At 37.0% G+C, this 12,410-nt stretch overlaps 3 protein-coding genes across 3 annotated transcripts; 1 reads left to right on the top strand and 2 right to left on the bottom strand.

Annotated features, from left to right (window-relative positions):
- Nucleotides 1-3,435: 3,435 nt before the first annotated feature.
- Nucleotides 3,436-5,308, bottom strand: LOC9325144 (outer envelope pore protein 21B, chloroplastic). Its single transcript, XM_002887590.2, has 5 exons — nt 5,121-5,308; nt 4,373-4,447; nt 4,123-4,275; nt 3,931-4,029; nt 3,436-3,634 (listed from the first exon to the last, which is right to left on the bottom strand). The coding sequence occupies exons 1-5, from the start codon at nt 5,211-5,213 to the stop codon at nt 3,551-3,553; spliced, it is 504 nt and encodes a 167-aa protein (XP_002887636.1). The 5' UTR covers nt 5,214-5,308; the 3' UTR covers nt 3,436-3,550.
- A 171-nt stretch (nt 5,309-5,479) lies between these two features.
- LOC9323700 (dolichyl-diphosphooligosaccharide--protein glycosyltransferase subunit 1A) lies at nt 5,480-8,583 on the top strand. Its single transcript, XM_002889034.2, has 10 exons — nt 5,480-5,631; nt 5,815-5,859; nt 5,949-6,583; nt 6,667-6,814; nt 6,898-7,074; nt 7,288-7,356; nt 7,488-7,577; nt 7,663-7,821; nt 7,928-8,152; nt 8,232-8,583. Exons 1-10 carry the CDS (start codon nt 5,527-5,529, stop codon nt 8,421-8,423), a joined length of 1,845 nt encoding a protein of 614 aa, XP_002889080.1. The 5' UTR covers nt 5,480-5,526; the 3' UTR covers nt 8,424-8,583.
- On the bottom strand, nt 8,483-11,782 carry LOC9325143 (U-box domain-containing protein 43). Its single transcript, XM_021034184.1, has 4 exons — nt 11,482-11,782; nt 10,663-11,227; nt 10,277-10,586; nt 8,483-10,187 (listed from the first exon to the last, which is right to left on the bottom strand). Exons 2-4 carry the CDS (start codon nt 11,203-11,205, stop codon nt 8,605-8,607), a joined length of 2,436 nt encoding a protein of 811 aa, XP_020889843.1. The 5' UTR covers nt 11,206-11,227; nt 11,482-11,782; the 3' UTR covers nt 8,483-8,604.
- Between the last annotated feature and the right edge of the window lie 628 nt (nt 11,783-12,410).

The following is a 12,410-nucleotide window of genomic DNA, read 5'->3' as shown; positions in this document are numbered from 1 at the left end:
CAACAATTAGTTTACATACACATTGATATGATAAGCAAGTTTCTTGATTATTTTTGGGTAAGAGATTGCTAAAACATATTCTAAAGAAAATATTCATATGGCAAACTTTTAATTATTTTTGTCCTGCATATTATAACTGTATAAAGTAAATATACAGTTATAATATATAAACAAATAAATGAAGGTTAATGATTGTGAAACTTTTTTATTAACAAAATTATTCATGCATATGGAAGATGTTTATAATTCTCCTGACTATAAAGTAAAAAGAGGTATAAAACATATGTGGAGAACAGTCACCTCATCGGCCTAATATGTAAAGAAGGAAATGAAGGTTCATGTGAAACTTTTGGCCTCAATGGTCATCATAGTTTGTGCGAAAGATGATAATAACAACTAACTAAAAAACATGCATCAACACTCGAAAAGAATTTGGCAAAAAGGGACGCCTGTCCATTTCTTATTCATAAACTTTTTTCCCTTTACTTATCACTCAATTTATATACACTCTCTTGTTTTTATTTTTTTATATACATTTTCAACCATTTGTACTACCAATTCTTACCCTAATAACTATGTAAACAGCTTTGTTTTAGAGTCAAGAAATCATTATAACCAATTTTAAGTTAAATATCTTTGTTGAAATCTGTGGTTGTTAACTTATATATTCATTACCGAAAGATCATAAGCTTGTATATATACATTTTGATATAATAACCGCCGGCTCTCTTTTCTTTTCTTTTTTTCTGTCTTGAACGTTACTACTCGTTTATTGTATATCGTTGCATGGAAATTAAACGTACTAAGTGATTAAGAGGAAACTAAATAAATGAAAAACGAGAAGAATAATACATGAAACAATGTGTGGTAAGAAAAAGGAGGAGGAAACGTGTGAAATTATGAGTTTCTAAATAGAGTTAGATGACAAAAATTAAATATATAAAAAAGAGACCATTACATATTTTTGTTGACTCTTTCTCTTCTAGTGTGCTTTTATCACTTTCCGATTTCCCACCACCCACTCTTGCTTTCCGCCACATGCTCCGCCTTTTTATTATTAGACACTAAGAAACTATAGTCCCTAAAATTACACAACTCGTTACATAAATACTGTTTTAAAAAATAAACATTCTTTTGGTCACCATAAACTTAAACGAACGGACATAATAAGCTCATGACTAGACATATGAAGCAAACAAACAAATCTAAAAACTACAAAGAATCATAAATTGTTGACTAATATCTAAAAAACCATAAATTCATAACCGAATTCGTGTAGAGTTTTAGTTATAATTAAACTGCTTTTACCAGCTGGTGTAGTTTCAGGCTAACAATACCAATTCTTAACCAACGATGTAAAACTAATTAGATTGGTATTGTTAGCCTGAATTTACATCTTTGGTTAAGAGTTCGTGTAATAATGGATATTCTTATTATAACATTGTGGAAATATACCGGCGGAATTATACATATGCAAATAATCTGCTATCTGCAGGTCACATGTGAACATGTAAAGCACATTTTACTTTTTGTTATTTTTATATAAACCCTGTTTTGGACCTTATTATTCCATCGTTTTTATATTATATATGCATATGATCATATATTATATGCATTTAAATATTTGATAATGCGTAGGAGTTTGCTTTTTACATATCATCGAAGTAGGGAAACCTGGAACCAAATTATAGGATTTAAAGAAAATGCATTGAATGTGACCAAATTAATTTAATGCCAACCATGAGATTTTCTCCATCCCCCATTAGTGGCCTAGAGAGAGACAGCCTAATAAGAAAAAAAATTCCATGTTATCATTCAAAAGCGGATATATAATATAGCCCCCCTTTTTTTTTGATAACTCAGGTTTTCTAACGCTCGCCGACAGAGCAAGGATCCACGTGTTTGCACTGCTATCGGTTTCTCAACAGAGTAAAGGTCCACGTGTTTGCACCGCTATCGATTCGCTCAGACTAGCCACGTGGGTGGCCAAATGACTCTCCACGTGTCGGTTCCTGAAACACTGCAGCCCGTATGTGAATACCGCAGTGGCCAGGAATCGAACCCAGGTAGCGGTACCCCCAGCTGAGGGCCCTTTACCACTAAGAGACAACTCCTGGTTAATATAGCCCTTTTTCAATTGAAGAAGTGGCTTGTGATAAGCCTTTCCAGTTTCACCAAACAGATTTTAAATGAATTATTTTCCATCCATTTCCTTGTAGTTATCTACATCACATATATTTGGAGAATTAGTCACGAATTTTCTTTAGCTATTCTGCAAACATAAAAGAAATGTAATGATTTACACTATTCTACGATTTTTTAGATCATGTTCTTTCCGTTTAATGATTATACATTTCACTCCACATCATTTGTTTAGGAGCTTTATTCTTGAAAACATTTATATTATTTTAGCTTTAGGTGATTTGTCTTTGTTGTCATTTATTAGATATTGAAATTTGTAGACGGATATCACTTTATCATACAGATAGAATCAACTATTATTATCACAATGGATATATACTTTTCTCAAGTATAATTAAGCTTACATGCTAAAACGAGTTATTACCTGACATCATTTACATACAAAGATGATGTCGTTTTTTTTTGTTTGTTTGTGCAAACACAAAGATCATGATGTGTAAAAGACAAAAAAGTTGAATGAGATGCATGAATAGAAAGATAATTGCAATTACTTTCCAAAATATCTTTACAAGTTGGGGAATTTAAAGTATGTAACAAAGATTTGGGATAAAACTTGTCACATCTAGTGCAATTTTTTTAATTAACAAAATTTCTTTTGGGATAAAACGGAAAGCGAGCTCATCACTTACAGAGCTTTCACATATCGCCGCCTCTAATAAAAACATTATTGTAGATATTTGATTAATTATATGCATAGAGATCACGTGGATTTTTAGTAAAAACCACTAACAAATCTAACGATAAAATTGGTGACTTGTCAGAGTCACTTTTTCAGTTTTTCTTTTACCATTCGAAAACGATCGTTGATCCTTTTGTTTTCTCTTTTTTGAGTCATGATGATCAGTAAGCAAATCTTGAGCATACCCCATCTTCGGATTCTGAAGATCAACACTTTGTTAGGACTTTTTAACTCATATTTTGGTACTGATGTTGATGTTCCGATCAGCACCATCTCATTTTCAGTTAAACCAAACCGGTCTGAGTTAGTTGGTTTTTTGATGGTCCAGGTTTGGAATTGGTTAGTGAAATCATGACAAATTTCGGGTTGATGGTTTAGCATATTTTTACCGGTTAAGTTATGTTTCCATCACACTGTTCAGGCAATGGATCTCTGAGGGATCTAAGAGTGTTACAGTCTTCTACTCATAAAGTCAAAATTCAAGTAGATACGCACCCTATTATACCACAAAAAAAAAACTACATTTCCCTTAACTTCACAGAAGCTAGCAACAGTAATGGAGATGATTTGGAAGATCTCTGAATTTGATTAATTGGTAGAATTAAAATGTGTTCATCAGTAGTGGTATCAATACATTTCTCAGATGATGATGATGAATATAAAATGCAGCTACAGGTCATACCGCAAATTCCATTTTCCCTTCATGTTCGCGTTGAGAGTCCAATTGTTTTCTCTGATCTGCATATAAGGGACCTGAAAAAGAGAAGGCAACACATTGTTTTGCAGAATCCAAAAAAATGGAAAGCATTTTTCAAGTTTTACATACGATAGTAAGCCTGATTATGATGACAATCAATTTCAAGAGAGTGATGCTTAGGCAATCATATTAGAGGGCAATAGGCAAATAGATGGATTATCAATGATACTATGAAGCGAAAAAGACTTTGGTTTCAACGAACAGTCTACTTCGTGAGCTTATAGATTGATAGATTTCCACCTCAAGAGCAAATTTTGGAAGAGTTAACATACTTCAGGTACGAGAGAGATACCTTATCAAACATTTCGTAGCCAACTTTGATCCGTACATCCTGATCTTCCTTAAAATCCATAATGTTCCAGGCAAATTCTGCAGCTCCTTTAGGGTTCCTCTGTTAATGAGGACAGTTCGGTTAGGCATAATGCACAAGCAAGAAACATAACTTCAAAGAAAGTTCCTGAGAGTGAAAACACAAACACCAAACCTGATTTAAGTCTTGATCAAAATCACACCGCCCTTTAATATTAAAGGTTACACGCTTATCAGCTCTTACAGGAAACTCTTTTTTTCCGCGTACAAGATACCGAAGCTTTTGGCGCTTATCATAATGCAATCCTACTCCAAGGCCTGTTGAAGCCTAAGTGATATTTGTAACACTATATTAATATCAGTCTAAGGTGTAAAATGTTTCAGGGCGAAGAGATAGAAGAAACAGCAGAAAATTGAAATCAAACCTCAGGAAAAAAGTGTCTAATCATCGCACAAAAGTAACTCGGGGACCCAGTTCCAGTATCTAGCTCTCCATGAAGCTATCACCAAACAAAAAAAACCATGTAAGAAAATAAGAAACAGAAATATGATTGCAAGATAGTAACAGAAAGCCAAACATCTAGAGCAGAACAAGCAAGTTCAGTATACATACTGACAACTAGTGAATCAAGATTCTGGGAAGCGTATGAACGTTCGTTTTGCTAATATCCATTGACAATCATTAAAGAAGTTAACCATTCAGACATAATCTTTTTTTGTCTTATCCCTACACTAGATTACATTCTCAAAACCCAAAACCCTAACAGCAAAATGATAATACAGAATCCTACAAGAACTCCAAGCAGAGAGTGAGTGTGTGAGACACAAACCAACCACTCCTGCAATAGCTCAATGCTGGACATTGGAACAAATCACAGGTCAAATTTTATTAGCAGCAATTTCTTTCAGATTAGGTTTCATAACTCCAAGAGCTGCTTAAAAGTAATCTTATTTGCTTAACCAAAAGTCGAAGAAAACACAAGTTCACTCATGTAAAATGCACACAACATTCTCCGAAACACCCAAAATAAAACCCTAGATAGACCTCAAAACTTAAACTTTGCAAATTCCAAGAGACTTTTGGGCATTATTAAGCTCAAAATTAAAGAAACTACCCAAAAAACTGAACAAAGCTAAAGTCGAATACGAAGGAGACGAAAACAAAGGTTTCACCTGTAAATGGGTTTTCGAGTTCACCGGAACCTTCTCTTTGGCATGAATTTTCATGGACTTGGAATTGCAGGTATACCTCAGAGAAGTCTCCATTTTCCTCAAAAGATTTTCTCGCCTAGAAAATTCTCACTCAGCCAAAACCAAAACCTCACCTAGTTTTTTTCACGCTTCCGACTACTGTATCATCCTCTGCGCCAAGGTTCACCATAATCCAACCAATAACTCACCGCCACCTGTCTCTAATGAAAGAGCCAATATAGTGCCTTAAGCCCATGTTTAGGCCCAATATAGATGGGCTTTGACAAGACCCGACCCGACCCGGGAAAATAGTCAAGATTTTTGTAAATGCCTAAGGTCTCTGAGTGAGTAAGCGAGTTCGGAGACTGGTTGGAAAAATCTGACAAGGATGAAGCAATCGAGTGTCGTCGATCTGTTGCTTCTTCTGCTGGCGATCACTCTTCTTGCGACGCCGGCGTTCTCCGATCTGGTTTTATCCAAAGTCGAACGTCGTGTAAGTCTCAATCACTCGATCTGGTTTTGTATTCAAATTTGCATTTGTTCATCTGTGCTCAACACTTCAAAATCAGTTCACAAGATATAACCTTTATATGGATTTCTTATAATCTCGTTAGGATTGAAATCATTTCGAGAGTCTTTTAGCTTCCTTTCATCCAATTTTGTTGCTTTTGTGCAGATCGATGTGACTTCACAGATTGCTCGCGTTACTAAGACTCTTAAGGTATTTTCCATGAGACTTTATGTTAGTCAGGTTCCAACTTACCAAGTCACTTGTTGTGTTGGTGTCTCTAAGTCCTTTTTGTTTTTTAGGTCGTTAATTCTGGCTCTGAATCAATTTCTGAGTTTATTTTGACCTTCCCAAAGTTTCTTGGGAACAACTTGGCTTATTTATCGGTTTCCCATAGTGAGGGAAAGGGGAAATCTAAACGTACGTTAGTCAATCTCTCTGTGAGGGAAGCTGATTCGAAAGGAATACCCGATTCAATTAGTGTTTACTCTGTTGCATTACCCACACCACTCAGTAAAGGCGATACTTTGACGTTGGAGGTGGTTGCTGCATTCCCCAATGTACTTCAGCCATTTCCGGAGAAGATTACTCAGGGTGAAATCCATCTTGTTATGCTCCAAGAAAGTGCACAGTATCTCTCTCCTTACGCGGTCGAGTCTCAGTCTTTGTCTATCAAACTACCCAATGCCAGAATCGAATCTTACACCAAATTGGAGAATACAAAGCTCCAAGGCTCAGAGCTTAAATATGGCCCATACAAGAATCTCCAGTCGTATTCATATTCTCCAATAGTTGTCCATTTTGAAAGCAAGGCTGCATTTGCTGTGGCTGAGAAGCTTGTGCGAGAGATAGAAGTGTCTCATTGGGGGAATGTACAGGTCACGGAGCATTACAATGTTGTCCACCGAGGGGCTCAACTCAGGGGAGAGTTTTCAAGGTGAATACTCTTGCTAAAGCTTTAATCTGTGTTTTAATCGCTCACAAATTGATTGCTTCATTCTCTTCATATTCCAACCGCAGGTTAGACTTTCAAGCCAGACCTAATCCCCGAGGAGCATCTGCCTTTAGGCATTTACTTGCTAGATTACCCCCCAGAGCCCATTCCATATATTACAGGGATGATATTGGAAATATCTCCACGTCTGAGATGCAAAGTGATTCGAAAAAGGTTTATATTTTGGATTTACGAGATTTGGTCTTCCAAATATTACTGCTGTATGTGTTTTGATCTTTTTGCTGGTTTGGTTGCAGACAGAGCTACTAATTGAACCTAGGTTTCCTTTGTTTGGTGGGTGGAAAACTTTTTTCACGATAGGTTATGGTTTGCCACTTAGCGACTTCTTGTTTGCTTCGGAAGGAAAGCGATTCCTTAATATCTCCTTTGGCTCCCCTATACTTGACCTTGTCACTGAAAAACTTATTGTACAGGTCTGTATTATACACTTTCAACTTTTTTATCTTTCTTAATTTGATTTTCTTTAGCTTGAATGATGTGGAATCAAATCAATCAAAGCAGTAACCTTTCATCGTGACTGGATTGACCAGTGAATAACCAATATGGATGATCTCATGTGCTGACATTGAGTGAAACTTTCCTTGTCATAGCTTGATGTTTTTTTGTGTGTTCCTCCCCCATTGCAGGTAGTTTTACCCGAGGGGTCAAAGGATATATCAGTTGCCACTCCATTCGCTGTCAAGCAGTCTCAAGAGGTAGCAAATTCTTGGCTTTATCTCTTCATGATTTATCATGTCTGGATACTGTCTCTGGTGATTATAAGTCTCTCCCTGTTTTTTCTTATTCTGATTTGAATTCTTCATGTTGCAATTCTGTTCATTTGCAGATCAAATATTCACATTTAGATATAGCTGGTAGACCAGTTGTTGTGCTCGAAAAGAACAACGTTGTTCCAGATCACAATCAGCATGTCCAGGTAATATGATACGTCAGAAATGCTGTCATTCTAAATCTGGAATATATCCTACTTTAATTGATCATGAGATTTATTTTCTGTATAGGTCTACTATAAGTTCAGCAACATCAATCTGCTGAGTGAGCCATTGATGTTAATCTCTGGATTTTTCATTTTGTTCATCACTTGCATCATATACACACGGGCTGACTTCTCAATCTCCAAGTCCTCTCCGACATACTTGGCAAAACTTCAATGGGATGAGGTACACTGGAATCTTTTCTCAAGCAATTTCTCCCGCTATTTACTGATATTTTGTTTCTCTAAATGGTAGATATTTAAACGGCTCCATTTGTTTGTTTGTTTGTCAGGTCCTAGCAACACTCCAGGAAGTCCAAAGCATCATCCAAAAATGCTTAGCTACACATGATAAGCTTGAAGCATCGCTGCGTGATCTCTCAAGAACCGGTGACATTCAAACCTGCAAAGCAGCTCGCAAATCCACTGACAGTTTACTGAAAGATTTTTCGAAAGAACTGAAACCATTGCTGGGTTTCTTACAGTCTTCCCCTATAGCCTCTCACATATCTCCAAAGGTTCTAAATTTCTCCCTCCTCCACCTCTCTCGCCTCTCTTAGTCTCCGCTCTGCTTAACTGTCTCTTTTGTCAATGCAGGTCGAGGAGCTAGTTGCGAAAGAGAAAGAACTTGAAGAGAAGTTAATGGCCAAACATACCACTGTTGTTGAAGGGTATGAAAAGAAATCCTCAGGGCGTGATATCGAAAACCGGATTGCTTCTCAGCAGCAAAAGATCACAGCTTTGAGGCAAGAAATTGAAGATCTTCTAGAATTCATTGATGAGATCTAGAAAAGTTAAATGTAGCAGATCCTCTTAAGCTTAAATACCAGACTTTTGAATGCACTACCTTTAGAAATTTTTTGTTCCTTAATGAGCAGTGTTTATCAACTTTGAAAGACAGCTCTAGTTTCTCTGAGTTTAACAAATGAATCAAATTATCTTAAAATCATTTACAAGAATGTATATAGATCTAACCAATGTTGGTGAATATACCAGAGAAGTTTGGGATTTTATCGATGTGCCTCAACGCCTTCTCAGCAATCTGCCGCGTCCTAAAATCTGCGTTTTGAAAGGCGTCCACAAGTGCTGCAGTTACGTTTTGTTCTTCTCCCACTTCTCTAGCTATTTCTTCAATACGTAAGATCCTCTCAACCATCCACACAGCTCTAATCCTTAAATTCTCTGTTCGATTCTCCAAAAGAACGTTTAATATAGGCGTAATCCCATCTGCTTCATCAATCAATCTCACTCCTTGTACAACATCTAAACCGTCTTCTAACAATGTAGAAAGAGCTGCAAGTGCTGGTCCAACCACCTTCTCGTTTTCATGGTCTAAGAGATCAACCAACTTATCTACTGCTTGTCCTTCAACGAGACAAAAGCTTTCTCTCACTGAACATATACCTTGATGGATCTTGCAAATCCCTAGAACTACAGGTGGTTTGCTCAGACATGAAAAGATAGATGCACAGTAGTTGGGAGGAGGCAGTTCGGGTATCTTTGTATGATTCTTGGATTCAAGTGAAAGATTCTCCAATGCTATTGCAGAAGCCATCTGGATGTTATCTTGACTGTTGGATTGAAGAAGATCCAGGAAAAGTGAAGTAAGATTGTTCTCACAGCAGAACGAAACGGCATGAGTCTCCTTGGTGAGTGCGAAGGTGATCCGAGCGAGAATACTAACAAGTCCTTCGAGAAATGTTCTCTCGAACCGGATTCCCCTAATTTCTCCTTGGCGAATACCAACTATCTTGGAGATGATTTTCTCAAAAGCACCTTCTCTTAACAATCTCATTGTGAGACCCAAATCTCTCTCAGGAAGTTCAGCTAAAAGTCCAGCAGCTGCAGCTTGTTCCTCAGTGATTGTTGTTGTATTCTCTGATATGATCGCAACAAGGCTTCCGAGCTGTCCAACAGTGCCACGCAACGCATTGGCTAGTTCTTCACTCATGTGTGGGGAAATGTTGTGAAGTAGCTTGATAGAAGCTAAACGCAAATCATCGTTCTCATGAATCTCAACAAACTGAACCAAGCTAATGATGGCAGCTGAGTTTCTGATCGCAGAAACAACATTAATAACCGAGTTTGGACAGCTAGTGAGTCCAACAAGAACCGCCAACAACTTTCCCTGGATTTCTGGACCCGTGTTGCTAGTTAGTTGGAGTAGGTTCTCCACTATTTCCTCTGAAACAAGAGTTTGGTGATCAGGTCCAACAGGAACTTTGTCAAATTCATAGCCAATGTTCACTATATTAGCAAGAATGGTGGCGGAGACTTCTTTAAGTCGAATTGGAAGCTGGTTTGGCCCAACATAGAACAAGTCTTTGATAAGCGGTGGGAGAATTCCGCTGTTGATTAAGACTTTGGCACTCCCTTCAAACGATGAGATGTTGTTAAGAGCTCCCAAAGCAGCTTCCCGTTGACGCATGTCGCGAGTTCTCATAAGATCGATAAGAGAAGAACCCACAGTCTGAGCCACAATAACTTTCACATCGTTATTCAAGGCAAGAACCCCAAGATAGAAAGCCATGGAGACTTTTGTTTCAGGTGAACCTGCAGATGCAGATCATGTTTCATTAAAAACCAATCAGAGAAAATCAGTTTATTAGTAATGATTGAAAGCAGTGGTTTGGTGAAATCACCTTCAAGAAGTTTAGCAAGAAGAGGCTGCAGTCTACCATTGGTAGCCATCTGTCGAACATTTTCCTCTGATTTCTCCAAGTTTGTCAAAGTTTGATCAGCTTTATCAACAGTTGAAACATTCTCTGATTTGCTGCTTGTCAGACCAACCAATAAGATGATTGCTCCACGGATTGATCCAATCTTCTCGCATAATGCTTCAGATTTGGAGAGCTCGAACATCACGGAAACAGCTGCCTCCCTCCCCTTTGATGGCTCTTGGGACAAGAACTTAACTATAGTACGCACAGTGTCTCCTTCAGCTACTATTGCCTGCAACACACTAAAAAATTATTAACAAAGAAATAAGAGACAAACAGAGACAAAAAAAAATGATCAGAGAAATAACCTTGCTCTCTTCATCTCCTTCAACGACTACTTGAAGAGTTTGCAGAGCCTTATACCGCACTTCATGACTACTACTTTTTAACATATCGGTAATCAACCGAACAAGCTGAGGATTGCGCACACGTTGCCTAAGTTTACGTATGTTCCTGCAAATCTCTCGGACATTCTTCAAAGCTAGCAAAATATTAGTCTCAGCATTTCCCAAATAAAGTGACTGACGAGCAATATCAAGCTTCAAAGCATCATTCCTGGCTCTCCACTCTTCGATTGTGTTACGTAAAGCTATACTCGGGCTTAGGTCAGTGATACTCAGCTGCTTGGAAGTTATAGGACAAGATAGAGGTTGACCGTTTTCGCGACATTCTTGGAACCATTTCTCAATAGCTTCACGTTCAAATGTCTGACCATTCTCTAAAGTCACAGGATTATGCATAACTTGCTTAGTCAATGGACAGATAAACGCTTCGTATATATTATCAATCCCTGGCTCGAATTGTGAGCTATTATCTGATTGGCTTCCATCCCAACTTCCACTTCCGGCCATATGATGAATTGTTTCCTCTTCACTATAATAAGACTATCATGTAATCAACGATCTTATATACCAAATTAAGCTAAGTTCTTCTAGCTTTTATGAGAGGAAAAATTTAGCAGTTAAAATTAAAACTATACCCTAACAAATTAAGCAACTAAATTTTTCTCCAACACAATCATCATTCATATAACCCTAATATAGCAAATATTACCAAATTTAGAATCGCGATACAGAATTTTGTTTATTCTCAGAATAGTATTAGTAGTGTATAACAAACACACGTACCAGTTCAAAACACAAGAAGCCCTGAGGAAACTGAGCAAGCCAAGAACAAAGAACCTTAGCTTCGTCTTCTTCTAGCTTGAGAGATTGAGAACGATCTCTGATTAAATTCCAAATCTTTGAATAGAAAACGTGTTAAATCGAATTAATTCTATGTACACAACATCGGTGTTTCTACTCTTGTCTCAAGTATGAATCCGAAAGAGATATTTTTGCCTGAATTTGAGACCGGAGGAAAAAAGATGGAACTAGAAGAGAGTTTCAGTCAGCTAAGCAAAGACGGGAAAAAAAAACACACACACCGACAAAAAATAGACATATAACCAAAAAAAGCGTTAGACTATTTTATTGAGAAGTCATGGGAAACACACCGAGACTAACCAAATAAAACGTTTTGGTGTCATTTTAAATGATGTTTTTAGTCCAATTTTTTTTCTTCTTTACATAATTTTCAATAAACAGAACATTAGTTTTGGGTTCAATTGTTTCTATATAAAAAGATCAACTTTTTTTTTTTGGGTTAAAAAGTCAATTATCTAATTATTGGTCTGATCAATAAAGTTATAGATAAATTGCACACAAATAAAATAAATGTTACAAAACATCCAAGTATAAACTTTAAAGCATCAATGGGATGTGCTTTTAGTCAAGTGGTTAAGTCCACTTGACTCCGCCTTCTCCACCGGAGTTCGACTCTACTAAGTCGCACTACCCCACGTAGTAGGAATTGGCTATTGATCGGGTTTTGTCTATCCAAAGATGTAAAAAAAAAAAAAAAAAAAAAAAAAAAAAAAAAAACTTTAAAGCATCAACCACTAATCTACTATAATCATCAAAATCATGATCCAATCAGCACCCTACAGGGCTACACATTATATGAGTGGCCCAAAAAATAAAAGAAGAATTGCAGGCAATCCGGTCATTTACATGGA

Source organism: Arabidopsis lyrata, assembly GCF_000004255.2.
Source record: "Arabidopsis lyrata subsp. lyrata unplaced genomic scaffold ARALYscaffold_2, whole genome shotgun sequence".
Taxonomy (NCBI): domain Eukaryota; kingdom Viridiplantae; phylum Streptophyta; class Magnoliopsida; order Brassicales; family Brassicaceae; genus Arabidopsis; species Arabidopsis lyrata.
The sequence above is the reverse complement of the archived record's forward strand: the minus strand, read 5'-3'. Positions and strand labels throughout refer to the sequence as shown.

Coding starts and splice junctions, on each gene's coding strand:
- LOC9325143 (XM_021034184.1), bottom strand. CDS start 11,205: ATGGCCGGAAGTGGAAGTTGGGATGGAAGCCAATCAGATAATAGCTCA. Junction 10,587..10,662: donor AAGGAGATGAAGAGAGCAAG/GTTATTTCTCTG, acceptor AGTGTGTTGCAG/GCAATAGTAGCTGAAGGAGA. Junction 10,188..10,276: donor TCTTGCTAAACTTCTTGAAG/GTGATTTCACCA, acceptor CTGCATCTGCAG/GTTCACCTGAAACAAAAGTC.
- LOC9325144 (XM_002887590.2), bottom strand. CDS start 5,213: ATGGAGACTTCTCTGAGGTATACCTGCAATTCCAAGTCCATGAAAATT. Junction 4,276..4,372: donor TTAGACACTTTTTTCCTGAG/GTTTGATTTCAA, acceptor AATATCACTTAG/GCTTCAACAGGCCTTGGAGT. Junction 4,030..4,122: donor TTGATCAAGACTTAAATCAG/GTTTGGTGTTTG, acceptor CCTCATTAACAG/AGGAACCCTAAAGGAGCTGC.
- LOC9323700 (XM_002889034.2), top strand. CDS start 5,527: ATGAAGCAATCGAGTGTCGTCGATCTGTTGCTTCTTCTGCTGGCGATC. Junction 7,357..7,487: donor CTGTCAAGCAGTCTCAAGAG/GTAGCAAATTCT, acceptor GTTCATTTGCAG/ATCAAATATTCACATTTAGA. Junction 7,822..7,927: donor CAAAACTTCAATGGGATGAG/GTACACTGGAAT, acceptor TTTGTTTGTCAG/GTCCTAGCAACACTCCAGGA.